Source organism: Ochotona curzoniae, unplaced genomic scaffold, assembly GCF_017591425.1.
Source record: "Ochotona curzoniae isolate NIBS_2020 unplaced genomic scaffold, NIBS_Ocur_1.0 patch137, whole genome shotgun sequence".
Classification (NCBI taxonomy): domain Eukaryota; kingdom Metazoa; phylum Chordata; class Mammalia; order Lagomorpha; family Ochotonidae; genus Ochotona; species Ochotona curzoniae.
The window spans coordinates 324,201-350,813 of NW_024466681.1; the positions used below are offsets into that span (position 1 = coordinate 324,201).

The 26,613-nt window shown below is 40.9% G+C and overlaps 1 protein-coding gene across 3 annotated transcripts in view; it reads right to left on the reverse strand.

Annotated features, from left to right (window-relative positions):
* Positions 1 to 2,951: 2,951 nt before the first annotated feature.
* LOC121166365 (POU domain, class 2, transcription factor 1) overlaps positions 2,952 to 26,613 on the reverse strand; it is a 141,995-nt gene continuing 118,333 nt past the window's right edge. For all 3 annotated transcript variants that reach the window (XM_040995514.1, XM_040995513.1, XM_040995512.1), the window contains 9 exons: positions 23,573 to 23,667; positions 18,694 to 18,867; positions 14,048 to 14,189; positions 12,535 to 12,680; positions 11,069 to 11,248; positions 9,600 to 9,705; positions 4,995 to 5,340; positions 4,344 to 4,432; positions 2,952 to 3,515 (listed from right to left, as the gene is read on the reverse strand). In XM_040995514.1, the coding sequence (XP_040851448.1) occupies positions 3,208 to 3,515; positions 4,344 to 4,432; positions 4,995 to 5,340; positions 9,600 to 9,705; positions 11,069 to 11,248; positions 12,535 to 12,680; positions 14,048 to 14,189; positions 18,694 to 18,867; positions 23,573 to 23,667 (1,586 nt within the window). In that variant the 3' untranslated portion in view covers positions 2,952 to 3,207. The remainder of the gene's footprint in view (positions 3,516 to 4,343; positions 4,433 to 4,994; positions 5,341 to 9,599; positions 9,706 to 11,068; positions 11,249 to 12,534; positions 12,681 to 14,047; positions 14,190 to 18,693; positions 18,868 to 23,572; positions 23,668 to 26,613) is intronic.

A 26,613-nucleotide genomic window follows, 5' to 3' on the forward strand; every position in this document is an offset into this window, starting at 1 on the left:
CTAGACTCTTCCATGCAACACAGCTAGGAGTTAAGTCTGAGTACCTTCGCTTGAGAGATAGCTCATTCAATTAAAAAAGCACTTCTTGAGATGATAAAAACAGATGATATAAAGTAAAAAGGGAGCATGGTGCTCATGAAACAGTGTGATCGGCAGAATACCTAGGGATAGGGAGGGGACTGATTTAAACTGAACGCGCACCAATGAGCTAGAAGAGTGTCTGCTGCATCTGTTTGCGAAAGTACCCTTCATCTCACAACTTCTCTTCAAATAGGTGAAAATAAGGGAAGAAATGAAAAGTTCACCTTGTCTAAAGATTCTTTTAAATGAAGACTTCTACACTGGTTTAAGGGTTACCCTCATCAAGTGACCTACACATAAAAAAGGCAGAATCCCCTTCTCCCAAGTCAACTAGAGAACCCAGGGTCGGGAATAGAGCACTGCACTTAACAACACAAGCATAGTATCTTCTTTAAAGTCTGGTAATGAAGCTCATTTGGGAAAGGCATCATTCTTTTTTTTTTTTTAAACCACATTAAAAAAGAAAATGAAATAAAACACAAATAAAAAACCCCACAGTCTTTCCTTGCTCTTCTTAACCACAGGGCTGGAGTCACTTAGAACTCGATACTTCCTTTGGTAATAGTTTCGGGAAATCAACGCTACGACCTCTAATCCATACACATGGTGGGTACTGGCATTTCCCTCCCTGAATCCTTCTTCCTGACTTGCTACTCCCAAGGAAGGGACTCACCACTATGGGCAGCTACAGTATTGTTGTCAGCCCTAAAGTCACGCGCACAGGCTACAGACAGATGTGTCAAGTCAGGACACAAGACTAAGTACAACAGAGAAGAAGCACATGGAGAGGTGTACTTAGGTACTGGTATTACTGTTCTATTTACACAACAACCTATATAAACTAGTTAAACATCAAGTTAATGTCTGCCCAGAGGATATTACAATTTACCAACGTAAAAGATTAAAAACAAGCAGCAACTTTTATATAAAATAAAGACAAATGAAAAAGAAATTGTCAGTAGCATCTATCTCCTCAATGTGTCTGAACCGCACGTTACAAACTAGTCCATTAGTACAGCAGCTTGCTAAAAATTGACTTTGGTTCAAGCTTAGTTTTAAAAAAAAATTAAAAACAAAACAAAACAAAACACATCACACGAAAAAAGGTGGATGGACGTTTGTTAGGTTCCCTGCTTGTAGTTCACTGATTTTAGAGGATTTAGGGAAGGCAAAGGGTAAGAAGAGGAAATTCAGGGTGGTTGTCACCAACTCTGTGGAAGAACACAAGACAGAAAGAACTGAAGAAACCTTTCAGAGGGGCTAGAAACAAGTACGCCCTCTCAGTGTTAACAGAACTCCCCCACCTGAATCCCAAACGGAGCAGCACACACTCTAGCTTGAGAGGAGGGAGAGCGGAGCCTTAGGACTCCAGAGCCTGTAAGGAGCACCCACAGACACCAAGTGGGAGCCTCTGGCTCCAGCAGGTGGGAGCGCACGAGAGCTGCACTGCCAGTGACGCAGGCTCTGGAGAAACTTCTGGTACAGGGAGTACCGGAACAGTACCCCAACACAAATGGGGACTTAACCTGTAAATTACCCTCATTCCTCTTCAACCACTTGCACAAGCTCTCCTATTCAGTGGGCTCATTTCACACAGTTTAGAAACACCCTGAAAACAACAGGAGCGAACGGCTCTCTACACCAACTGGAGAAGTGTGTTGCTATGGAGACCTAACCAGCAGGCACAGAAGGAACATACCAGGAGACACTTGCAGGGTGTGCAAAGTTCCTGCTCAGAGTCTTCTAAGACAGCTCCCACACCCAGCTATCAAGTGTTCCCTCAGAGTCAGAGGGCTGGAGGAGCCGTCTGGTGGAGGGCAGCCCCCTGGAGGAAAAGGTGGAACCCTCTGACTCCTGTCATCACATCTCTTCTGCATATATAATGGACAGAAAATAGTCTAGCAGAATTCCTTTAGAAAATGAAAGAAGGGAAATGTTTCCCAACTCCAATAAATCAATTTGATCTTTGCTGAAGTAAGTTAAAGACGTTTGGATGAAAAACTTCCACAGTACGGAACAAACATACACACATACACACCAACAGTAGGAGCATTTTTTTCAGGAGATAAGAAATCAGGAGAACCACCAAGTCAGGTGTCTGCAGTAGTCTTTGCTCTTCGGAACCAAATCCTGCCCTGCCACAGGCACAGCTGCTCCTGTGGCAAGTAGCAGAAAGCAGCACTGCTGCACCGCAGGATCTGGACCTCAGGGGCATGCAACGATCTGGGGGTGAGTGAGAGCTACAGTTCAGCAGGAATTCCTTCCTACACAAAAGTGTTCCAAAGGCACCACCTGATGGGGGAAGGGGGTGTGCGTGTGGAATGGGAGTGTCTGCACACACTGCCTTCAGCTTCTGCACCAAGCCTCTTGCATAAGTGGCAAAAGAAAATAATTTTCTAGCACCTCTGTAAGAGTCATCAAGGATAAGGAAACCAGCAAGGACATTTCCCGCGGCTAAGAACTTCCGTCTCCCGTTCCCCCAAACCCTCCCTCCCCACAGTGTGGGAGCTCACTGAAACAGGATCCAGGAGCAAGAGACAAACATGTCCAAACTATATATATATACACGTATATATATATATAAAAACAATAACAACAGCAATAAGAGATACAGTAATACAGGCCTGCCTAAATTGTACCAGTTAAGAAAGGAACCCCCAACACAAATGATACGATTATAAACACCTTGTTATGACTTAACGGTCTGTACAACAGACCCATAAAAATGATTTTTTTTTTTAAGAAAAAAAGAAATTTAGACAAACAAGAAATCCCCTTCCTATATTGGAATTGGTAACCCACCTTAACTTGTCATCATGACTGCTGGAAATGATAAGTAGTCCTTCAACTTATATTTTTGTTTGTTTTTGATTATTTTCTGTTTCTGCTTTTTTATTTTTAATTTTTGGTTATAAAGTTCTCCAACCCATGAAGCGATCCTGAAAAGACAGTGTTTCATTACAAAATTAGGCAAATGTTGTTCCGCCTCCACTCTCCTTTCTTCTGGCGTGTGTATTCTCTCTTCTCTCCACTGCCCTCACAGCACGGCGAGAGGAAGCCGATCACATTTTTCAGTTGATTCACTGCTGAATGGAGAAGGCTGGTGGCAGCCCGGCACTGCCCTGCTCACTGTGCCTTGGAGGCGGTGGTGGTGGTGGCAGCTGCCCCACTGGCAGAGGCAGCTGTGAAGAGAGAGTTCTGGATGGACTCAGCTGAGGTTGAGGCGGCGTGAAGGCTGGCAACAGGTGCGGAGTTCCCTGTGGATGCGGCGGCGGAGACCAAGCTAACCGGGTTGCTGGTGAGCAGAGAGAGGTTCTGAGGGTTCAGGAACAGAGGGGCAGTCACGATGTTAGGGGCTCCTCCTGCATTGGCAAATACCAGGTTCCCAGTTGCATCCAGTGACGTTATTGGGAGGGAGCCACCAGAAGCAAGAGCTACAAACAAAAACCCCAAAAAACAGGCAGGAGGGAGAATATTAACATCATCCCAGAGAATCCAAACCCCACAAAGCTCTACTGAATTTTCCTATGCTTCCATGGGGGAAAAGTTGCCCCAGTTACTGCAGTAGCCTGCTGCTAAGCAAAGTTTCTAATTCGGAACAGCCTAAAGGACGGAGAGGTCTAATTCAATTTGATTCATACAGTGACTTTTCTCCAACTGCCTCCCCGAACTACGTAACAGTGAGCATCGTCACGTGCAAAACTTTGTTGGTAAACATGGAAAACTCTTCACTCTACGGAAGAAATGCTATCCTGGATACATGCTAAAGAGTAAAAAATGGACTTGGGGAAAAAAGCACATAATACAAAACAATTTATACTGCACACTGACAGGGCTGTGGGAGGGGCAGACAGGGGTTAGCAGTGCCTCTGGAGTCCACCTGTGTACTCCAGGCTGTGAATTCACTACAGGGGTGGAAATGGGTACTGGAAAATCTTTCTTGGCCTACTCTGCTTTGAGGTAGGGATAAGATGAGCTAAACTTGTCGGGGGAAACAAATCTGCTCCTGGGTTTATTCACATTATTATCAGCACATAAAACCTGATTTTTTATAATGCACCAAACTCAGCATATTCTCTGTTCTTAAAAAACTGACTCTATACTTTCCTTATGAAGCTTTTTCACAAGGACATTTTTTGGACTTCGAGAAAACCTTAATATCAAATTTCCCTATTCTCATCAAATTCACCTGCCGCAAGGCAGGCAGAGACAGAGAGACAGACAGACAGACACACACACACACACACGAGCAGTCTACTGACCTTGAATAGTTGCCAGTGTACTGTTGCTCATCAGAGCTGGGCTGAGAGCACCACCCAGGGTCCCTGGATTGAGACTGAGTAAGGCACCTCTGTAAATGCAAAACAGGGTCAGTGTATTACCAGGCAGACACACTTGTCACTTTGACAACATGCCCAAAGGAATGAGAAAAGTGCAAATCCATCTGGGAGCATGCAAGGAAATCTTCGTTATTTTCCTATATTCTTATATGGTTTGGTTGATGTTTCTGGGATTGGACTCCCCTAATCCATATATACAAACAAGGTTATGGGAATTTCATTGCTACTTTCCTTATCTATGCTTGGGATTTAATGGAGAAAGCACAGAATTCAGAGCTTTCTTCTTCACCTCATCCCTGAGATAATCAATCATCCAGTGTCCTATCTCTTCATGTGGAAATAAAGGTATAGCTATTGCCCCTTCTAGGCAGTCGGAAAATCCAAGTTCAGCTATAAGCGAGGTCCTTGTACTGCCAATTATCCTACCAATTCAAAGACATTATCTCATTAAAGAGGTATTGTTCCATTTCAGATGGTGATGAGACACCCTCTCCTGCCCCGCACTCCTGCCAAGTAATTCCAGGAATGACTCTCTAGTTTCTTAGCTGTGAAGGCAATGAGGAAACCCCTTACCCAGCTGCAAACTGTGAGGGTGCCATCAGGCCTGGGCTTAGTCCTGCAGCAGCAGCCATGGCAGCAAGACTGGCGTTTGCTGGCAATTGTGTAGCTCCTTGGAGGGCGGCAGCTGCTGCCGTTTGCAAGCCTGATGCTGTCACCATCACCTGGCTGGTCCCAAGAGGGGAGGACAGAGGAGCAGAGGTGGTGTGCGTTGTGCTGGTCTCACTGGCACTGGACGCCTCGGAGGTGGAGGCTGAGGCGGAAGGGGAGGGGCTCAGCGAGGGGGAGGTGACTGCCGAGGACGCGGGAGGGGCTGTGGAAATCACGGTGGCCGTGTTGTTAGAGGTTGTGTCTGTAGTGCCTAAAAAGAGAAGTGATTTAGCAAAGGACTTTCTTCAGACAGTTCTGGAAGAACAGTTGCTTTGTCAGTCACACTCCAGAATTAATGGAATAGCTGACTGACCATCCACGATCCTGTGGAAATTAACCACAAAAATAAATATTTTAGAGCAAAAGCTATGAACCCGACTTTAGATAAGAACAAAGCCATAACCATGATAGGAACAAAAAACAGTTTCCCATTGTCAATTTCTTGTCCAAAAGAAATAAAGAAATCCCGAGAGAATCACAGAGGCCCTATTATGGACTACAGCTGGGGAAGAAACATAGCAGCAGAAAAGAGAAAGCTCTGGAAGCTCTTTCTTCTTCATTTAGAAAAATTTCTATTTTCCATGATAACGTTCCATGGGCTCAGGGATTTCCCCTTTATTCCCTTCGGATTACTACAGTAGCACAGTTCCTCTCTGGAAGCTGTTTCTCACTAAGCAATCTCCTTGGTACTCTCCATTGAAAAATCTAAACAAGGGCAATGAGAACTGACCTGCGCATCTTCCTAAGTGTCAACCACACACACACTTTATAGTTACAAATAAACGTGTCTAGATGCCTTCTTCGCATTAAAACATTTACATATTCAGTAATGTAAATTAGCTCTCAAAAAGCCCACTGTGGTAAGCCTTTCCTTATCCATAGGAACAAACAACATAAAATATCAATCTCATAAAAGCATGGAAAATGACCTAAGAAATTTGAGAAATTAAAACAAAATTCAAGAGCCCACTTGAAAAAAAAACTATTTATTTGAAAGGCAGAGTAACAGGAGGAGGAGAGGGCAGACGCCCACTGCCTGAGAACAGCTGCATTTTGATGCCACCCTACTGGACAGGGTTACCAGTTACCAGGAAATGGTCAAAATTACAAAAACAGTTTGTCTAAACTCACTTAATTCACATACCCTACTCTAGGATATAATTAACCATTAAGTAGGACCTAAGTGATATTTTCTTAGCACAGAGCACTCAAATGAGTTTTACATTGTAAATTTACAGGGTAAGCTTTTACTGTAATAATTCTGTGAGGGGTAAAGACTTCCAGATTAATAAAAAATAATTATCTGAAACTTACAAGACATTTGGTACCTTGGGGAAAATTTTAGGAGACAGGAGATGATCTTTCATTTGTCAGTTCCCTTTCCAAACGGCTACAATGGCTGGAGCTGGTCTGGTCTAAAGCCGGAGGCCTGAAGCTTTCCCATGGGAACAGGAACCCGAGCACCTTGGGCCATCCTTCGCTGCTTTATGAGGCGCATTAGCAGGGAGCTGGATGGGAAGTGCAGCAGCTGTGGGCTTAGCTGTTACGCCATGGCCCCAGCTCAGGATAGGATTATGAGGGAGGTGGGAATGACTCAACTCTGATGGTGTTAGAGTCCAAACTCAAGAGTATCACACAGCGCCAGACAACAGTCACTTGAAGGCTGTTCACACATTAGTTCTGCCAGTGGGCTTTGCCTTCCCTCTGTTAGACCTGCCACAGGAGAAGCACTGATGTCACTACTCCAAAAGGGTCGGGGCAGAGCTGACTATGGATGGCTGAGAATTCTAGTGCAAGTGCTAGCAGGCTTAAGTAAAGATTCTCCTCGCCTTGGGAAACAGAGTATAGTCTCCCCTAACTCATATACCCTACAATGCACTCTGGCATTGCTCCATGCATTTGATAGTCAGTCCCGCCACTCAGAGAGGAGACTGCTAAGTCCAAGAAATGCTACAATGGCTGGAAACCCCCTCGGGAACATGACATCAAGAAATGGAGAGTCAGCACTCACAGGAATACCAGAGACACAGACTGCCATTACGGGAGCTGCAGGATGAAGACACTGGATGTCTTCAGCAAATAGTATGCTGCAGAAATGTGCTATTTCATCAAGCCACAGGGGAAAAAAAAATGAAAAGAATTATGACAGAAATGTAAGAGGAAAGAAAAGAAACTTCGTGTAAGAAAGCTGTTATCTGGGGCCCAGAGTCACTCTGGTTCCAGGGTTCCAGTCCAGGTTGCTCCATATCTGATCCCGCTCCCTATAATCTGCATGCGAAAGCAGTGGAAGTTGGCCCAAGTGCTCAGGGCCTGCACTAAGATGGGAAACCTGGATCTGGTTCCAGGCTCCTGAGCTCAATCTGGCCCAGCCCTGGCTACTGTGGCCATTTGGGGAATGAATAAACAAATGAAAGATGTGTCTGCCTTTCAAATAAATAATTTTTTTAAAAGGAAAAGCAATTATTCCAAGAGGACAAAAAATTAAAATTGGGTATGATTTAACATTGGTTAACAAGAGTAAGAAGAAAACCGACAACAATTTTTGTTATCTTGGCTTTGCACAGCAAGTGTTAACTGTCAGACTGCGCCCCTCCCTACAGATTCTTCCCCATGAGCCAGCCCTGCACAGCAGTTTTTAGCAACATACTTCTGATGTATTCATTTCCTACTGTTACGTAGCAAAGTACCCCCAATTCAGGAGAAACCTATCTCAGTTTCTGTGGGTCAGGCCCCAAGATACAGCCCAGCCAAGCCCCCTGCTAAGGCATCACGAGACTGCGGCAAGCATCACTCCATACACATACCACTGAAATCATACAAATCACAGGCATTGTCAATCTAACATGCTGTATCTTACAACTTGCTGGGAAGCTAAAGTTCATTTCATAAGTTACCAGACAACTGGTGCTAAGTGGACAGGAAGCACCCAAGGCAGTACTTTGGGTTGCTAGTGGCCCAACACAGTGCTAATCAGTCACCAACAGGCTGAATGCTATATGCATGTTCAACAGAGGTCTTTAACGTGTGACCTGCAGGCTGCTACAGCACACCAAGGCCGTATGTGTGTGTGTGGAGACATGGTGGAGGTAGTTACTTGGGAACCTTCTTAAATTTTACTGAATATTCTGTGTCTGTTTTAGGTGGAGAAAAGTCTATAGCTTTCAAATTCTCAGCAGTCCAACACTCGAAGAGGCCAAGAACTATAGTTTAAAATAAATAAATATTATGATCTTTTTGAATAACTTGGAAATTTAATTAAAGCTGTTTACTAAATTTCTACCATCCAGTTAGGCCGCAGAGCCAACAAGACATTACGAACTTAAAATAATTTACTAGCAAATAATCTATTCAATGAAACAATTACCCTATGTCCAGTGCATTTTCTGCCACAAAAAACTTGAGGACAATATACATCACTTAAAAAATATTCATATACTTATTTCAAACATAGAGTGAGAGAGAGAGATGGAGAAACCCAGAAACCTCTTATCAACTGGTTCACCTCTCACTCACCCCCCCAAATGGTGACAACAGTGAAAGCTGAGTTAGGCTGAAGCTGAGAACCCCAAGTTCCTTCCGAGTCTTCCCCAGTGGGTGGCAGGGACCCAAATACTTGGGACACCATCTGCTTTTCCAGGTGCATCAGTGGGGGTCTGGATTGGAAATGGCACAGCCAGAAAAAGTCTCAGCACTTAACATGGGATGCTGGTGTTGTAGTGAGGTGCCAACAACAGCCCCCATTAAGTCACTTTAAATGTATTCAGGAAATTTGTTGATTATTTATTCATTTTTAGAATCAGAATGCCAGGCACTGAAATTTCAAAAGGAATACTTAAATCTTTGAGAAGTATATATAACCTTTTAGGTATGACAAATGCATAAATGTAATTCTAATACAGACAGGTAGAGGTGAATTAAACCCCAGGGAAAGTAAAGCATGCTTGTAAGAATGATACACAAACTGCAGTAGCTTTAACAAGATCAGACCAAAAAACTGTAGCCCAAGATGGTGAACACTGCAAGCTGTAGAGACATTCACAAAAGCCTGGACAGAGCCTTCCTGTGCGCCAAGAAAACAAGACTAGAGATGATCAAGTCTCGACTAGAAATAACCATCTGTGAAGTGATGAATTCAGATGTTTTCTACTAATAAAGAAAACCACAGCTACTGCAGGTTTTTAAGCAAAAGGAATTGCATGGAAAAAAAAATTTTTTTGAAATTTAGCTCTGGAGCAGTGCAGAAGATGGATTACCTTGGGGTAGAACAAAACGGATAAGAAAATTCTTAGTTAGAAGTACTTTTCCTGACAAATTCAACTATGCCTACCTTTTTTCAACTTCAGGTAGGCATATGTAACTTTCCAGAAAAGTGTATCTTTACTCAGAGCCTCAATTCACAATTTAATGGCAGCCTCTCTCAGAAGCCTATCGTGGGCAAATCATGTCTGAAGCAGCCTGGCTGCAGCTCACCTGTAACAGGGAGATTGGTGACCGCAGCGCTGGCGAGAGGGAGCACGGGGTTGACGGTGAGGGTGGTCGCTGCACTGCTTGTCACAAGGCTTGGCGTGGTCGCCACCTAGAGGTTGGAAATGAAAGCATGCACAGGGCCATGTTCTCATGCTGTCACAAAACAAACCCTTCAAAATCAAAACTCACACTGCACACCTACTTTACCTAACTAGTTTCTGAAATCCCATGTACAACAAAATAAATAAAATGAAAGGGTCAAAGAGGAAATGATTTTATCATCGCTCTTTGATCTTGGAACTGGGAAACTTGGTATTGTCTATTTTGAAGATGGTTGCTCACTGTTTTGCCCAGATTTTAAAATAAAAAAATACTGCAGTAATGTTGTATCATGTATACTTAAAAGTCCTCAAGAAATGTAGTACCAATTTTAGTGGGAGAAAAGAAACCAAACAAACAGTATGAGAGGACTGGGGAATCTGGAGTTCCTGTACTGCTTTCACTTTTTAGTTCTGTGGATACAGGACTGCCTTGTTTTTGCTTTAATGAAAGGATATTACGGAAAGAACATGAAGAAACATCACAATAACTCAAATTCCTTTGTGAAAATCTATTTCCGTAGTTCTTAAGCAAAATTAGCACAAATAATTAGATCACAAATTAATCACTGCTATCAAAAAACTTATTTAATGATTAGCACATAATCACTATCCCATGAACTTTATGATTAAACATTAAATCATTTAAAATCAACCCTACCTTCTACTTAATAAACTATAACGTGTTTTTAATGCTGGCTGATTTTACTTTGAAAAGCCTTCCAGAGTGGAATAATATCCAGATGAAGTTAAAAACAAATGAACAACCAAGGGACAGAAAAGCACACTCAATCTTCCTGGTCGGTAACATGGAAGTCACACCTGCAGTCATCCTGAACATCACCTAGCCTATTCCTGGACCACCTCCTGCTAGATTCCAATGGAAAGAGCACTACTTACTCAATGAGGTCACATGCGAAGGACCATTTGCTGTTTGAGAATAAGGATTGTAGATGACTGCTTTCATACAGCTTCAGAGACAAAGGTATTTGGGAGCTTTCTTAATCATATATGTATAATCTTAGTAAGTTAGGCTTTAGGCCTCAGGAGGAATACAAAGTAACTCAAAGGTTTTTTTTTGAGATGATGGGAATCAACAGCAACTGTGCTCCATAGCTTCAGAGTAACCTAATCTACCAGAGATGGGAACAGCAGAAATACAACGAAACAGGAAAGAATGTCAAGTATCCATTTTCAAAAACAGAAAACTAATGCTCTTGATTATAAATGAAACTTCATTACCTTGGTGACACATAAAAGTTTACTCAAGGTGCACAAATAATGTTTAAGCTATAAAATAAATTGAGTTAACAGTGTTTGTGTAAAACTGTAAAAACGAGGCACATGCTTGTGGTCTCCACAGTGTTTCCTTACCAGTGAAGTTGGGTTGGGAAAGATTGCTTTGATGGGGGAGCTGCTGGTCCCACCACTGCTGGGTGGGTTGATTCTTTTCTCCTTCTGGCGGCGGTTACAGAACCAAACACGAATCACCTCCTTCTCCATGTTGAGCTGCTCAGCAATCATGCTGATCTCTTCCGAGGTAGGCTTTTGATTCTAAACAGAAATAACAAACAAACAAACAAAAAAACCCAACAGTTTTTGCAGTAACTTTTTAAACTCCTGGTGTAACCATGTCAGTACATAACTGAACAGAGAAAAGTAAGAAATCCCTGTCTTTGGCGCCCGACTCCAGCTTCCTACAGAATCAAGATAAGTTTACTTTAGCGCAAAAATATTTTGAGACCTGTGCATAGTTTTCTTAATGTATATATTTTCCATAAATTTTTTGAAGAGCTTTTGAACCACAATGCCCACCCCTAAAAAGTTAATTTTTACTTGAGAGGCAGGGACAGACAGAAAGAGGAAGAGACAGAGAAACTAGCTCACTTTTCTCAAATGCTCAGAGGTGTCCGAGCAGGGCCAGGTCCAAAGCCGAAGCGGGGAGCTAGGGAACCCAATTACTTGGGTCTGTATTAGGAGAAAGATAGCGTGCCCTAGGCTGTCGATGTCTTAAATAATAGACTAGAAACTCTTCCATTATGTTACTTTTATTTAACAAAGAGCTTCTCAAGATACACATTCTAATGGGCACGACGTTTACTAGTTATTATTAACTTAGAATAGAAGTTATTGGTTATTTACATTTTTCACTTTAAAGGTCTATTGATATAGAATAAAATTAACCAACCACTAACATACCCTATGAATTAGTAGAAATTTAAGTTTTCTTAGCATTTCATGCACTATTTTGCACCTAACCGTAAACATCCGAGGTTGTAAAGGCAGGTGTTTACAAATGAAAAACCCCAGCTTAAAGAAATCCTAAAAAGATCTGCCCAATTACACACTTAATAAGCATCAGAGCTGATAAACACTTCTAATCCAATGCTCAACTGAATGTGCTCAAGACTTTTCTAAATTAGAAAAACCGAAAGTTTCCTGGAAGCTTTGATGACCTGGTGTATTTAAAATGGGAGTGAGCAAGAGCGTGAAACTGTCAAGTGTCCATTAGCTTGAACTTCACAGCCTGACCTTCAAGGTCTCTAGTGTTCTGGTGCTCTGTCCTAAACTACCTTTGTAAGCACTGAGACAATCAAGCAACTATTGTTCTTCCTGATGGTATTGCATGCTCAGCTCCCTGGGCGAAGCTCCTTGCCCCTTCTAGGCTGTGGAATGAATTCCCATGCGTCTTACACCGACTGCTCCCTCCTCACACTGAGTGGTCACCCAGATGTGAGCACAGCAGCCTTGAATTCTGACTCCTATGTCAGTAACTTAGAGCCTTAGCATCAGTACCACACAGACAATTCCACATACATGCAGTTAAAAACCTCACCAACCTCCAAGAAACTCTTCTCTAAGGCCACACGGATGTTGGTCTCTATGCTGGTGCGTTTCTTCCTCCTACGGTTCAAACCCTCAACTCCCTGCCCTGGAGAGTTCAGGGCACTTGGGCTGGAGAGCGCCGAATCCGATGAGAGGTTCTCTGTGAGAATGAAGAAAACACAGAGATAGAATTATCTGAACATAATCATTTGTAATTAATACTGATATTAAGTAAGAAAGTATTTTAAGCTATAAGCAAACAGGAAAAGGTTCTCACATAACCTACAATAGGACATTATTCACCACCATGGGTCTTTCCAGTGTCCTTACTGACGCTCTTCATCCCCAAATGGCTGAATATATTGTTTCCACTGCTCCTGAGAAAGCAGAAATTTACAGTTCCGAGCCTTAGACTCAGATCTCTTTCTCATTCTGTTCTTGTCATTTGCTTTGTTTCCTTATGAACTTTGAAGATAAAAACAAGAAGAGCTTCCTGGAAGTTACTGGATGTGTAATATTGTACATGATCTCCCATGTTATTAGGATAAAAACAAAAGAAATGCTTCTAAATGCCCTACAACTAAAACAGGCTTGAGTTTTTCAATGTGAAAGGAAGCAGGTGGAGCAGACCAGTGCGTCTTCTCTGCAGAATTTTAAACGGCTGTAGACGCCTGGCCTTCACTCTCAGGCACTGAATTCAGCTGTCCAAGGATGAGTGCTTTGGTTTGTCTTTTCCAAAGACCTAAATTTTATTCACATCTGCAATGAGAACCACAGTCGAGGGACTGCTCAGGTTCCTGGGAGCTCTCGCAATCTACGGTGCTAAGGCTTAAAGTACAGCTTCCCAAAAGGAAATCTCAGCACAGATGTGGTAAAATAAGTAGCCCAACTTTTAATATGAAAAACAAAAGGCAGAAATAAGTGCTGTGATAAGTTCCCAAGGAAGAAACAAAAACTTTTTCAAGTTTCACTCAAAACACAGGTCTTCCATCCTCTTTCAGATGCAGTTACGTGTCCTTAGTCCTGGCTCAAATGAGTAATATTTCAGTTAAAACTGACAATAACTTATACTGCGATTATAGAACATCACTTCGAAAATCATGGACCTATTTATTTGAAAGGCAAATAGAGACAGAGATCTTCTATCTTCAGGCTCGCATCTCAAACGCTCAGGACAGCTGGAACTGGCTAAGCCAGAGCAGGGGCTCTGGACTCGCTTACAGCTGGTGGGGACCTGAGGGCTTGAGCATCATCTGCTGCATCAGCAGGATGCTAGAAAGGGAAGCAGAATTGAGATTCAAACTCAGGCACTTGGATAAGGACCTGGGGGTATCCCAGACAGCACCTTCACTGTTCTGTCACTCCTCAAATATGTACCTGAATTAGACAAAGTCATCACTGGCAAGGACTTTCCCAAGATTAGTAAGTTTCAAGGCTCTAGAGTAGCAGTAATACAATACTCCCTCCATCTTTTGACTCCTTTAAAATTCTAATGGACACCAAAGAAATTTCTTATATATGATTTACCTGCATCATTTAGCCACTTCTCTAAAAGTGGCTTTAATTTGCACATGTTCTTGAAGCTGAGGTTCAAGGCTTCAAAGCGAGAGATGGTAGTTTGGCTGAAGTCATTTCCATACAGTTTACCCATAGCGAGCCCGACATCACCCTGCAATGCAGACCAGGAAGTGGGAAGAGAACAGGAGAGTCATCTCAGCAATGCTTCCAGCCTCTGCTCCAGTTACTGCTCTGGACAAAGGATCAATACGTGTTTCATTTCTGGGTCCCACGTAACCTCACCCCTAGAGCTGAGCACAGTATTTCACTGACGACTGGTAGCTCTTGATTACGACCCATAGACTGCATTTTTAACCTCTTCCTGCCATCTTATGTAATAATTTAGATAAAATCTCCATTAAGTCTCAAAAGATAATGCTAATATCCCCTCAAGCTCTTTAATAGATACAATCAAACTGATTTAAGTAAGTTTTAAAAACTGACTTATTTGTATCACCTCCAGGGAAATAACTTCCCAGAAAAGCTTATTTCTGAACTAACCAAACTTCCCATGAATCACTTTAAAAATTAGAAATGATCTGTTGTTCTTCCCCTGCTTCCATGAAGTACTGCTGGAAGCTGTGAAAAATCTATTTTCACTCTTAGTTTGGATTTCAAAGTTGGTTACAAAAAACAGCTATTCTAAAAGACCACTTTTGTAACCATTATAGAGATAAAAATTCACAGTAGAGAAGTTTGACCCATTTAGTCAAACCCTCATGGGCACTCGAAACTTGGTAACCTTACAGCAATGATCCTCTGAATATATTACAAAAGAAATTTTTCTCTGTAAGCCTACAACCTTTGAAATGTACTGTTCTTCCAGCTGAATTGCTTGTTCAAACCAGAAAAAAAAAAATCAAATCTGAAAAATCATTTAATTTACAGGTAACAGAAGCTTATGGAATTTAAATGATTCACCTATTTACTTCAGTTAGTTTAGAGACAAGCCAGAATCGAAAGACAACATTTCTGGTCTGAAGACCCACACAGCCAATACTACTAGGAAACAGCCAACTCCCTCCTCTCTTGGAAACACTTCCTTTCAATTGGATGCCTACACCCCATCCATCCTTTGGATACTGCATTGGTTATTGACAGATACCACCCACAAATGTCTATTTCAATGGCAATAAATCTACACCGAATGCATTAAAATCCCAGTTCCTCAGTGCTACTGGCCCTTCTGAGTGCTCAACGGCCACAAGTGAGTGTTGCTGCTCTATCAGACATCACAAACACAGGAAATCTGCATCACTGCAGAACGTTCATGACAGCTCGCATGACTCCAGTGAACTGCTCAGTGACACAACCAGGAGAGTTGGAGCAGGGCGAAGATGCATTCTATTTATATAAAATATATCTAAAGGTACAAATAGACATGTTAATCTGTATCTATGTGTTTTTTTTTTAACTTATTTGGAATGCAGAGACAGGGAGGAGGAAGAGGGAGGCAGGGCACATGCACACACTAGTTTACTTCACAAATGCCTGCATCGGCCAACATGAAGCCAGGAGTTGGGAAGTCCATTCCAGGCTCCCAAGAGCACTACAGGACCAAGTACTTGGGCTTTCATCCTCTTCCTCTCTCAGGCGTGGCAGGGAGCTGGCCTGGAAGCCTAGAGCAGCCAGGACTCAAATTGGCACCCTTACATGAGATGTGGGCATCCCAAACAGTGGCTAACTTGGTGGGCCACATCATCTGCTCCCATATTTAAATATTCTTACTTAGTCTAATTTCATTTAATAAACAAATATTCTCTCAACATCTTCAGATTTCAAGCACTGCACTTACGCTTTATATACCATAGAAATTCATGCTTTGCTTACTTATCTTGTTTAGGTTATAGCTTTCTAAAAAGTATCTTTGTACTTCTTGATCGTAAGACTTCATACAGGGGCAAGCATTACAGAAAAGAGGATTAAGCTGCTGCTTGAGACACTGGCACAATGCCAGTTCGAGTTTTGGCTGTTCTGCTTCCTACCTAGTTTACTGCTAAGGTGCCTGGGATGGTAGAGGAAGTTAGGCCAAGCACCTGGGTCCCTATTACCCAGGTGGAAGACACGTGAATGGAGTTTTGGGTTCCTGGTTTCAGCACCACCCAGAGCTGGCTGCTGTGGCCACTTGGGGGAAGTTAACCAAGAGACGAAAGATCTTTGTCTTTCTGGTTCTCCTTCTCTGTAAGCCTTTCAAATAAATTTTTCCAATGATTCAGTTTCTTTATCTGAAAGTTAGTTACATAGAGAGGAACAGACAGAAAGGAACAAACCAACAAAAATATCTGCTGGTTTGTTCCCCAGGTGGCTGCAACAGCCAGGAACAGGTCAGGCAACAGCCAAGAGCCAGGAGCTGCTTTGGGTCTCCCAGTCCCCTGTGGTGGCAGAGGTCCAAACACTTGGGCCACCTTCCACTGCCCCTCAGCAGCCACTGGCAGGGAGCTGGATCAGAAGCGGAGCAGCTGGCACACAAACCTGTGCCCACAGAAATGTTGCTGGTGTAGGAGGCAGCCTCATCACTAAACCACAGGATCAGCCCCTCAACCTTTTTTATTTAATTATCACATCATATTAAGTATAAGAAACTATTTCTTTAACTCATGATAGAAATAAAGCTACTGTCATTAACTAACTAGAACAATGGCAATAAATGACAAATCCACCTGTGATTTATGATGTGATTTGATTCACATTTAAATCGTTTTAATTAAATAAAAAGCAAAACGGTCCTCCAGTGAATGTACTAATCATATTAAATTGGTACACACTAGCTCCATGTGCCTCTAAATCGCAATGATCTTGGTCTTTTCCTCATGAAAATAAAAATGTTTTCAGATAACTCATCTGTAACATGAACAATACAATATCCCTCTGGTGCTTTCACAGAGCAAAAGGGAGAAAGGAACCTTTGTCCCTGGGCCTGGGAAAACACAAATACACATGGGATACATGTGTGACACTGTGACCTGCTTCCCAATGACAGTACACACAGCAAGTCACTGCACAAGCAGAAAACAACATTTAATAACACATGCATTTACTTGGGAAACAGGAATTACTTTGGTTCAACAAATAACTTCCACGTCTAACCTCTTTCTCTGTTCATGTATACAAACACAGCCAACTGGACACAAGCAACATTTATATAACTACAATTGAAATACTGACTAAAAAATAAAGACTTAACAGGCTACTTTTCCCATTGTGCACCCATAGTATGTGTTCTGAGCAAACACCACCAAAGTTTCAAAGTCATTTAAATAGTAAATGCCCAGACCAAAATACAAGATAAACTTATAAAGCAGAACACCAGACCACAAGAAAATTCCATTAAATAGAAGGGAAGTGACAGCGAGTGTCTGTAAGCACACCAATAATATAATAGTACTTCAAAAAGTTTGCAGAAAAATGGGATAGGTGGGCCCGGCACAATGGCTCAGCAGCTAAATCCTTGCCTTGTACTCACTATGATCCCCTACGGGATCCCGGCTGCTCCACTGCACATCCAGCTCCCTGCTTGTCACCTGGGAAAGCAACGGAGGACAGCTCAAAGCCTTCGGACCCTGCACCCACACGGGAGACCCAGAAGAAGCTCCTGGGTCCTGGAGTCAGATTGGCTTAGAACTAAAACACTTTATACTTGGATACCTGTTCAAACTACTGAACATCTCCATTCTAGAGAGCCTCTGATGACACTACAAGAATTTAATTTTTGATTAATTTGGACTCTAAATTTTCAACAGATTACTTTATTAATCAGTTTTTAGTGTAACGTTAGAGAATGCCTCTGTCCCAATAACTCTCTCGATCAAAAAAATCAGTTTTTAACAACATATTTATTTGGAAGGTAAAGTTACAGACAGATCGCTCCCTCTCTGATTGTTTATGTACACACACACACACACAGAGAAAGAGAGAAAAAGAGAAAGGGGGAGAGAGGGAGGGCGGGAGAGAGAGAGAGATCTTTCACCTGCTGGCTTACTTGCAAAATGGCTGCAACATCTGGGATAGGGTCAGGGCAAAGTAAGGCACCTGAACTCCATCCTGGTCTACCACATGCTTCGCAAGGACCCAAATATTTGAACCACTTTCTGCTGCCTTTCCAGGTACATTAGTGAGCTGCATAGGAAGTGGAACAGCTGGAACTTGAATGAATGTTTCAATATGGAACTGTGCTGACCCATCCAAATCTGCCAAGAAAGCTATTTTTAAAGAAAACTTTTAAACTTTCCCCAGTCAGCTATAACAGATCTGTCATCTTTACTTTCAACCATACATATGCAGTAATATGTCTAAAGTCAGATGTTCTTCAAATAAAAAGAAAAACCCTTCCTATATCCTCTATCACCAATCTTAAATTCCAAAATTCACTGAGATGTTCTTAGAGGCCTATGTTCAGGAAAAATCTTAGAGACATCAATGTAACAATCAATCATTAGCTTAAATCAGAACATATACAATGATATCGACCCATAAATGCAGAAAACAGCTACTGAAAAGGTAGTTTAGGAGCAGAGGACAAGAGGCCTAGGTCCACCTGGCTCCTCAGAAGCTACTCTGGAGCCGTGAACCTGAACAATGAGGGACACTGAAGATGGATTCCAATGGATTCCACCTACCTGAGTGAATCCAAGCTTGATTCGTCTTTGTTTGAACGTCTTGGCAAACTGCTCCAGCTCCTCAAGGTCACTGGGCTCCTCCAAGCTGGGGGTATCAATTCGCTTTGGTGTTGACTGGCTCTGTGGAAGTGTCTGAATTGGGGTCGCTGCTATTGTGCGTGTCGGGGTTGCTGGCTGCTGAGGAAGGAACAGAAAGGTTCCCACTGCAACGAGGGCCCCGCACCCAACTCGAGGATGACGGAGACCTCAGAACTCCACAGAAGGCACAACACACAATTCAGTGAGAAAAGCAGACTATGAAGTTAAAACCACAGTTAAATATGCCACGCTACAAAAAAAATACTTGACTACAACACAAGAGGAAAAAAATTATATCTGGGCTGCCCAAAGGCCTGAATATATCTGTCTTCTAACAAATCCTTCTTAATTTTTAGGAGCCTGTTTCATAAACATGCCACTTAGGCTACCAAAACAGCAGGGACCGTATCTGTCTTGTTCACCACTATCACATCTCCAATATGTGAAACAATACTATAACAACAGTTTTAGAACATTATTAAATTTATTCTAAGGAGAAAAAGAAATCACTTGTAGTCTAAATAAATTAAGATTTCATTTTTGTGTATTCGTTCAAGTTTTCCCCCAACCCTACTTTTTGAACCTTAATTATGGTATATGTAATAATATCCTGATTTTCTCACTTAATATTTATATTTTAATTTTTTCTATTTTTTTAGTCTTCATAATTATCTTTTTCAAAGGCTAAGGCAACATTATCATTACTTAACTATTTCTTAATTAAAGGGCTTTTAACTCCCCCCCTCCTACTAACACAGATAAGGGAATAATGAAAAAGTTTTTGCACATAGATTAATTTTTCCCATCTATGTAATTAGTTTTGTGAGGCACAAGGGATTGTCTGCTAGCGAATGAACAATTTCATGACTTCTGACACACTTTCATGATATAATGTTGACTTCCTTCACAGGATTCGTGTTCGCAGTTTTAAAAATTGGTTTGCCAGGTGAAAAGAGTAAATGGTATTTCACAGCTGCCTTACTTTGTCTTTCTCAAAGTGAAAATTTCCTCATGTGTCAATCATTACCTGTATTTTCTTGGATATGAATTAGATTTGTCCTTGATCCTTCCATACATTAATGATATCTTTTCTGGCATCCTTAAAGAGCTGATCGAATTTCAAAGCTTAAGACTTTGTTGCATTAATGCAAGTGAATTCTCCAATCTGCTTCTTCTCCTTTTATTTTTCACTGTACATAAGCTTTAAATCCTCATTTAGGTGAACTTCTTTTTTCTTTCTATTATCTTTTGTTTGCTTCAAATCTGAGACATCTTCACCTATTTCTAATTCATAAAATTCCTTTAACAATTGTTAGCTTCTCTGGTGTACTCTTGAATAGTTAACTATTTAAATTCATTATCTGGGAACGTGAAGGCATAGTCTCTTTTCCTTTTTAAAAGGAAACATTAAATTCCATACTATGCAAATACTGTGCTACAGTGTTCGACTCTGCCACAGACCCTGAATAGAACAGACCCTTCTCCTGCGTTTGTGCAGTTGGCAGTGATGCCCGGACTGCATCATAGCAGCTCAACTGAGCCCTGCTGCAAACAGCAGCAAGACAGGGATGGCCACCAGGACTACAGAGAAGCCCAGGGCTGTGATGATTCTCGTAATTTAGACGAGTCATATATCTTTGACCTTGGCCTCATTAGTTAAGACTCTCTCCAAGGAGACCAACTGTCCTAGAAAACTACACAGTAGGCATTACCCAGACAATAAAGTTCATCTCTATGAGATACTGATATGGAGTGATTTTCAATCTGACCATTTTGGAAGAATCAAAAATAGCACCAAACACATTAGAATCCTACATGGCTGTACAATTCCCACAGTGAAACTAGCTGACGAGCAGACAGGCTGGTAAATCTCAACTATTAGATTATTTCATCTCCAGGCTTAATAAACCAGCCCTTCTCTCACAAAATAAAGGACTACACACAGCCTGGGGACCTTCAAGAGGGCTGATTATAGACAAACAGCCCCAACTCCAGAAATGTCAGGCTGAAATGGGCCAGATCTAGAGTAGAGTAGAGTTCAGTGAACACCATCAGGCTGAGGCTACGATAGCCTAACACTGTGTATACAGCGTAGAGGCCAGGAAGGACTCTCCATCCTGCATACTTACAAACTTACCATTTCAGAGAGTACCGTTTAATATGTTTTTGCAGCTATATACAGTCAGAAAACTGGTACCAAAATTGAAAATATGAAGCAGAATCCTCACTCCTCAAAGTCCCCTTTTGTCCCGTGCAGTTAATCCAGTTGTTGGGTACCATTAGCTTCTGGTACCCAACAACTGCTCGTGTATCTATAATGAAAGTACTATCTTATCTAAAATGTCACGTAGTTAAAATACACAATATATAATGTTTTGCATCTCGTGTCTTTCATTATACATCTTGTATGTATCAGAACTACATTTTTCTTAATTTAAAATTTTTTTTTTTTTACTGTGGAATAGCACTCGATCAGATAGATACACCAAAGTTCATGTTATTTAGTCACCAGCTTAAGGACACTTAGGCTGTTTTCAAATAAAGCCGCTATGAATGTTCACATGATTTTCTACTTCTAGGACTAAAATGGGTGCGCTGCAAGGTAACATATATCTTTCCAAGAAACTGCCAAAATACTTTTCAAATTTTCACCAACAATTGGTCTTATCATAGCCTTTTAATTTATCTTAATTCTGGGGATTGTGTAGTGATTTTATTTATATTTCCCTCATGACTACAAGTTTTTGGAACTCATATATCTTCTTCAACAAAGGATTTTTAATATTTTCCCCTCTGTTTCCTTCTGTTTGTCTTACTATTAAGTTGCATGAGTGCTTCAAATGCTTAGATATGAGACTATTCTCAGACATACTTTCTGTGGCTTTTCTTTCTCACGTTCTAGGAGAGAAGCTTTTAATTTTTATGAAATTAAATTTACCTGTTTTTTTTTTCTTTTATGATCAGTGGATTTTTTTGTCCTGTTTCAGAAATTATTGTCTTTACCAAGTACACAAATTTTTTTTTCCTGTTTTCATCTGGAACCTTAGGATATGATTTATTCAATTTATTCTTTGAATATGGTAACAAATAAAAGTCTTTATTGGGGGGAGGGTGCTTATAAAAACCAATTGCTTTAGCTCCATCATTGAAGATTTGCCATTTCCCACTAAAATGGGTGATATTTCTGGAAAATTGGCTGGTTAAATATAGATGGACCTATACTTTATTAAGTTATAATAAGAAATATCTTTATTGATATACTAGTATTACATTTATGGCTCTAATTTTTAAAAGCAACTTCATTTAAGAAATATATAACTTTTACTTATCTTCCACAATTTCAAATATACGGTAGAAACAACATTCAGATTTCTACAAAAACAGTTGCTGGATTTGTGAATCCAGAGATCAATTTCAGAGCAAACATTTCAAATAGCTCTGTTTTCTGATTAATGCCAGAGTTCTCTATTTTTATAGCTCTTAAATTTTACTCAGCAACATTTCATAATTTTTTTTCTAAAGATTTATTTTTTTTTAAATGTGAGAGACAGAGTTACAGAGAGAAAGGAGAGACAAAGAGAGGGGTTCTTCACTTGTTGTCACCCTCCAAATGAATGTAACAGAGAAATGGGCCAGCCTGAAGCTAGGGGAGCTTCTTCTGGGTCTCCGACGTGGTGCAGGGGCTCAGGCACATGGGCTATTTCCAACTACTTTTCTTAAGCACATTATCGGGGACCATGACGGAAGTGGAGCAGCAGGGATCTGAACTCGTGCCCATATGGGATACGGGTGCTAAAAGCTTCCCTCACACCACAGCACCCGTCCTGCCCTATTTTATAAATTTAGTTTGCTGAGCTTATCCCAAAAGGCTGTGAATATTTTTTTCTCAATTTCAATTTAGAAATGGTCATTTGTAGTATATATCATTTTTGAAAACTGACTTCCTGTGCTATATGAGTTTAAACTTATTTATTTCATTAGCTTTCTATACTATCATGTTTTCTACCGGTTAAGTCAGCTTGACTTCTTCCTTCCTGATCTACATGTTCTATATTTCTTTTTCCTGTCTTGTCACACTGTCAGATTCTTCAGTTTAGTGAACAGACACGTTTGACACTGGTCAACCTGCCAGGGTCCACATCTTAGGGCGTCCGTACGGTCTTTCATTATTAAGTATGATCATTTCTTTTTTAATGTTGCACATGCCCTTATCACATCAAGACAATTCCATCCCATTTCATAGTGACAGGAGTTCTTACAACAAACTGTGGGAATTCTGTCAAGCGTAGCAGTGCACTGCTATCCAGTAGTGCAAAGAGGAGGAGGTGGGATTCAGGATCAGCCAGTTCAGATACCAACTTACAAATGAGGCATTGAAAGTTGAGGGAGGTAAAATGACACGCTCAAAATCATGAGTTAGGAAGAAGCAGCTTGAAGCTAGTAATGTAAACCTGTTTTATGACCTGTGCTTTTTCAATGGTCATATGAGTGGTGGAAATGACCTAATGCAATACTAAGTGTGAGAACAAAGAAAGTGGATTCATGAAGATGATAACTTCTTCGCCATTTCTGATAAAGGGCAAAAGGCAATGACAGTTTCAACTGGGGCGCTAGGCTTGCAGTTTCAGTGGTAATAACTTCTGACACCAAAGCACGGCTCATTTGCTGGCAACAGTTATTTCTCATAAACATGTCAGAAAAGGGAGAGTCTTGAAATATTTTCAAAGAATACTTTAACTGCTAGCACTGCTTTATCTGGCTGACAGGATAAGAGAAAGCAAGCCAGCAGAAGCAAGCTGACCTGGGACGTGAGCGTGATGCTTGGCTGCGACGGCAGGAGGCTGGCTTGGCTTTGCTGAGGTAGTTGTGTTAAAAGATTTTGCGCTTGCAGGAGACCTGTAAAATAAAAACACACTATGCCCAAACTGTTCAAGATTACTTTCAAAAGACAGAATAAAAATGAGGTCTAACAATTTCTCATTGATCTCCTGATGCTCTCATTGGTCTCAAAACTCTTGTCTTATCTGCCTAAAATTCAATCATGTTAAATAAAACTCAGGCAAGGAATGGAGCATTAAAGAGAATATGCCTTTGGTGCAGTCTGAATAAGCTCTTTGGAGGCCAATTCTTTATTTTACTAAGGCATGGATCAAAGAAAAGAACAATTCAATATGAAAGCACATTGCAAATTCTAAAAGGAGCTCAGCTTCCTCACCTAGAATTCATTAGACTCTGGACGATGGCTGCCTACTTAACGCAAGGAGCAAGCCACACCTGGAGTGGAAGCTGCCCTTTCCAAGTCCTCTTAATCAAACACTTGTCTTTGATTATACAAAAATAGAAATGCAAAGTATTCTATCTGTACTAATCCTGGAGTTCATAAATGATTACTGGTAAGTAGTCCAGCAATGTTTTCTGACAACAGCAAACACCGAAAAGTTGAAATATGGACCATTGCCATGTTTGCAGTACGTGCCTGGTCAACTATTCAACCCCTTGCCTTTTTAGTTTAAGTATCTTACACACAGAGACCCAATCTAGAATACCTGTTTCTAAAATATTAAATACAGGATTATTTGTATGAGCAATGTTACAAATAATGGAAAACAGCACACCACTCCTACATCATTTTTTTGAAATATGTGATAAAACTATTTGTGAAAACAGATTTCCTCAGGCTTCTAAATTTGAATATATAGAATACTGGAATATGTAGTACAGCAGCAAAACAATTTAAACATGCCAGATATTTTGATTAAGTACTGTATGAATTTAAGTTATTAAAGTATTTTATAATGTAGGCTGCAAATAATATAAACATATTAGGCAGGTTTGAATTTTCTAGGTAACTCTGACTTTTGTTCAACTGAGCAGTAAGTGAAACAGAGCAGTAAATTTGATCAAATTAAATAACTCTTGGTGTGGGGTGGGCTGCAGCTTGGAACACCTGCACACCATATTGGAGTGTTTGTTTTTATCACAGCCTTTCAATTTTGAAAACAACAACAACAAAAAGATTTTCTTTTTTTAAATTTGAAAGGCAGATTTTACAGAGAGAAGGAGAGAGATCTTTCATCTGCTGGCCCACTTTTCAAATGGTTACAACTTGGGGTTGGGCCAGGCCAAACCAGGAGCCAGGAGCTTTTCTGGGTTTCCACATGGGTAGCAGTGGCCCACTGACATTGGCCATTTTGTGCCGTTTCCCAGGCAATCAGCAGGGAGCTGGATCAGAAGGAGGAACTGGGCCTTGAGTGGTTGCCCACATGGAATGCCTGTGCTGAAGAAGGCAGTTTCTATCTGCTAGGGGACAGAACTAGGCCCAGCAACTCTAAAACAGCGCCCTCTAACGCACGTCCGAGGGAAGTCCCTGCCTCCCTTGAGACAGGCTGAAGCACCCCCCAGCTGTTGTGGGTATTTGGGGAGTGAACTAGCAAATAGAAGATCTCCCTTTCTTTCTCTTTCTCTCTGTTGTTCTTTCAAATAAATCAAATTATGAAACAAAAAAACCTGAGTATATGCAATCACAAATTCTCAAAAGAAAGATTTAGAAAATAGAATGACGCTGTAGAGTCTCTATAATTTCAACCTTACAGAATACTTACTTAGAGCAATCTTTTTCACTAAATCACTTTCCAATTAAAATATGCTAATGACACCAAATTATAACTAAGAAAATCTAGGCAGCCTTAGGTTATCTGGCCTCATTTATTTCTCATATTTCATCTCTTAACACGTACTTTCTTTCACTCACTAAATTCCAGCTACCCTGGTCTTGGTTTATTTTTGTCTCCCTGACTAGGTCAAACTCTGCCTCTAAGGTCCAGATCCTTCTGTGGAGCCACACTCATCATCATTCGGGCCCCAGTTCAAATGTCATTGCTCCAGAGAGGATTTTTCACTCCATTAGTTTTTTTTTTTTATCAGATGGCTCTTAATCTACATTTTAGTACTTACTGCTATTTAAACAATTTGTTCACATGTTAACTTCTTGCTATCTCCTAAACAGGGCAGGGCCATTGTCTCATTCAAAATCAATTACCTCCAACACTTAGAGCACTATATCGCATTCAATAGTCACTTAACAAACTGTTCACTGATTGGACAAAAATATTAAATCTAACTGGCTTGAAAAAAAACCTGAAGGGTAGTCCAAGGGAAGAAAAACTATATTTCACATCATTGATAAAACTGAAAATGTTAAAGATTCAAAAGTAATCAAATATAACAAAAAGAGAGAGAGAGATGAGCACAAGCATAAGAAATTAGGTCTCGTCACTAAACACAGGGCACTTCAACATGTGAATTATTTTAAAGTATAAGAAATAGTTTTATTAATTTGTGACAAGAGGAAAAATATTTATTTATTTGAAAACTAGAATGACAGACAGGGAGGAGAGAAATCTTAGCAGTGTTCACTCCCCAAACATCTTAACAGCTGGAACTGGGTCAGGTTAAAGTCAAGAACACGAACTCCATGTTATCTCCCCTGTGCGTGACAGGAACCCAAGCATTTGGCCACTTGTCTGTCGCCTCCTAGGGTGCACGCGAGCAGGCAGCTGGATTGGAAGCAGAGAAACCTGCACTCTAATCTGTATCAGACATGGGTACATGGGCATCCTTAGTAGCAGCTTAAAAAACACTTTGCTAGCATCCACTCAAGGAAGGTTTTTTCAAAACTAATCATATTCAATCAGATATTATAATACCAAAAGGGTCCTTTTGGTTCCCAGTATTATATTTTATGAATAAATTTAAGCCTTAAGTCTTTCTCCCCAAACAAGGTCAGCTGAAAATAGCAAAAGAGCCCACTGAGTTTTAAGAAATCCTTTGTAAGGACCAATC